We start from the raw sequence: 2,908 nt of genomic DNA, 5'->3' as shown, positions 1-2,908 counted from the left end.
AATTAACTTTTATGATTGATTTTGATATACATGTAACATAAAAATACCATTATTAAAAACAAAAAAAAAGTGGAAATTTCCCTCCATTTAAAGGTTATAATTTCCTTGTGTGTCTGGCTCTATATACTCTGCAACCCAGCGTGTTGTCTCCAAGGCTTAATAGACACTTACATACCTCACTTGATTATTATGAGGCGCTACAAGAGAGTTGTTGTTGCTTCTTAAGCGTATTCTATTCACAGTACACATGGCTGGAAGTAATGAAGTCAACCTGAATGAGTCTAGGGTGAGCATTCAGCAATAAACATAACATTAATCTCACTTCAATAATCTAAAATTTTCCATTATTATTATAAAGTTGTTGTTCTTTGATTTGCAGAGTGTCGTTCCGTTGAACACGTGGGTTCTGATATCGAATTTCAAGCTAGCTTACAATCTGTTAAGGAGAGCAGATGGAACTTTCAACAGAGAATTAGCAGAGTTTCTTGACCGCAAAGTTCCATCCAATTCCATCCCCGTCCACGGCGTCTGGTCCTTCGATCATGTCGATCAGAGAATCCCCGGCCTATTCTACCGTCTATACCTTCAGGACTCTCATCAACGGGGATGTGCCGGCGCCACCGTAATCCCCGACATGGACAAGCCTCTCAGCACCACCGACATCGTCCCCGTCATAATCTTCTTCCACGGCGGAAGCTTCTCTCATTCCTCCGCCAACAGCGCAATCTACGACACTTTCTGCCGCCGTCTCGTCAATGTAAGCAATTCCGTCGTCGTCTCCGTCAACTACCGCCGTTCACCGGAGCATCGCTTTCCCTGCGCCTACGAGGACGGCTGGACCGCCCTGGAGTGGGTCAGATCGAGAAAATGGCTCCGGAGCGGAAGATCCGAATCGGAATCGGAATCGAAGGTTTATGTATACATGGCGGGTGACAGTTCCGGTGGAAACATAGTTCACCACGTGGCGGTGAGAGCGGCGGAGGAAGGAATCGAGGTTCTCGGTAACATCCTTCTTCATCCACTGTTCGGTGGAGAGAAGAGGACCGAGTCAGAGATAAGGCTTGATGGAAAGTATTTCGTGAAGCTTCAAGATCGAGATTGGTATTGGCGGGCTTTTCTTCCTGAAGGAGAAGATAGAGACCACCCTGCTTGTAACCCGTTTGGGCCCAGGGGTAGGTCCCTTAAGGGCTTAACCTCATTCCCTAAGACTCTTGTTTGTGTTGCTGGTTTGGATCTTCTCCAAGATTGGCAATTGGCTTATGCCAATTCCCTTAGCTCCTTTTCTCACCATGTCAATCTTCTTTACCTTAAGGATGCCACCATTGGTTTCTACTTCTTGCCAAACAATGATCATTTCTCTTCTCTCATGGATCAGATCAACAACTTCGTCAACCCTAACTGTTAATAATACACTACTCTTTATCTTATCTTATCTTATCCGATCCTATCGACTCATTTTTCTTATACTTGTATGTTTATCGAGCGGGAGTCGCGTCACTCCCGCTCGAATATACAATAAGTAGAAGAAAAAATGAGTCAATTTTTCTTGTTATTACTTAACTTTACCTATAGGAACGGCATACATAACAACAGGTTTGACATTTTTCATTTAGGGTACTCTCTATATATTGTTACTGTGTTGTCTCCTATTTTGTAGTAATGGTGTGTAGTTATGAAATTGTGTTGCTTCTTTTTATTCTTATTGTCATATAGAAGTGGCCAATTTGAGAGTGTTGTGTAATTGGTATACTGCAGCTTCTTGTTCTGTCTAGTCATGTCTTTTGAAGGGGTAGAAACTAGAAACTAGAAACCACTCTCAGTTTTATTCACTTCATATTTTAGTTAGTTTTCACCTTAGTAGTAAGAGAGGTTATGGATTCTATTGTAGCATGTACTAATTACTGATATGGTTATGTATTTATGTCTATGGTGCTTGTATTGAGTGCTTCAATATAATTTTACTTTGGTGCATGCTCTGTGCAGTTATTTAGGGATATTGGCTTAGCTATTGCGACAAAAGACAAAAGACAAAAGATTTAAAACAAAGGGGCTAATGATAAAGTCTAGTGTAAAACAACTTCTGGGTGGGTTGTGTCAATTTGACCAGAAAAAAAAAAAAAGTAAAAAAGAAATAAAGAGAAATTTGCCCTTCTGTCTGCCCGAAAGGGTCATTTACCTTTTTTAATAATTAATCACCAAAAATCTAAAGTAGCATCCGAATCATAATCTATCATAAGCAACATTATAGCATACAAGTTAGTGGTTAATAAAGAATTCTTAATCACATAAATATAAGTGAACGAACATGTAATAAGTTTTATTTGTTGACTAATAATATGTTTAGTAAGTTAATTAGAATTGAAGATGATGATGATCTTGGTTATAGCAATAAGGCAAAGGGCATGAGTTGAGAGTTGAGACCCACGAAAAAGGTTTCACGCATGGAATGATTGGATTGGGCAGGAGCTTGATTGATTCATGGATTTCGCCATCTTTCAACATCAATCTGATAAATTCTTGTCCTCTCCTTATTAGGGTGTGTTTGGAGAGTAGGAAAACAACAAAAATGAGAATTTGGCACTGCTTTCATGGGGGGAACCCATTTTCCTACACTAGTGGTTGGGATTTTTGGACTTATTCACAGGGACCACTTTTGGAAAACCCACGACCCATTTACTCCAATTTAATAAACTCATCTTTATTTATTTCACACTTGACCTAGCCTCAATCACCTATACTCAATCATAAATTATTAAGTTTCACATAAATGTAACAGGAATATACGGTGGAAACTCAGGTGAAGTCGACTTCACGTGAAGTTGATATTTGAGAGCTGTTAGATAATTTGATTGATTTGACTAAATTTTTATCTAACGGCTTTCAGATATCAACTTCACCTTAGTTGTTA

General features: G+C 39.4%; 1 protein-coding gene across 1 annotated transcript; it reads left to right on the top strand.

Annotated features, from left to right (window-relative positions):
- LOC107645380 (gibberellin receptor GID1B) lies at nucleotides 97–1,971 on the top strand. The gene is made up of 2 exons (XM_016349392.1): nucleotides 97–286; nucleotides 380–1,971. Exons 1-2 carry the CDS (start codon nucleotides 248–250, stop codon nucleotides 1,403–1,405), a joined length of 1,065 nt encoding a protein of 354 aa, XP_016204878.1. The 5' UTR covers nucleotides 97–247; the 3' UTR covers nucleotides 1,406–1,971.

This window comes from Arachis ipaensis, chromosome B06 (assembly GCF_000816755.2).
Source record: "Arachis ipaensis cultivar K30076 chromosome B06, Araip1.1, whole genome shotgun sequence".
Lineage (NCBI taxonomy): Eukaryota > Viridiplantae > Streptophyta > Magnoliopsida > Fabales > Fabaceae > Arachis > Arachis ipaensis.
Note: the sequence above shows the minus strand (reverse complement) of the source record. Positions and strands in the feature narration are given on the sequence as shown.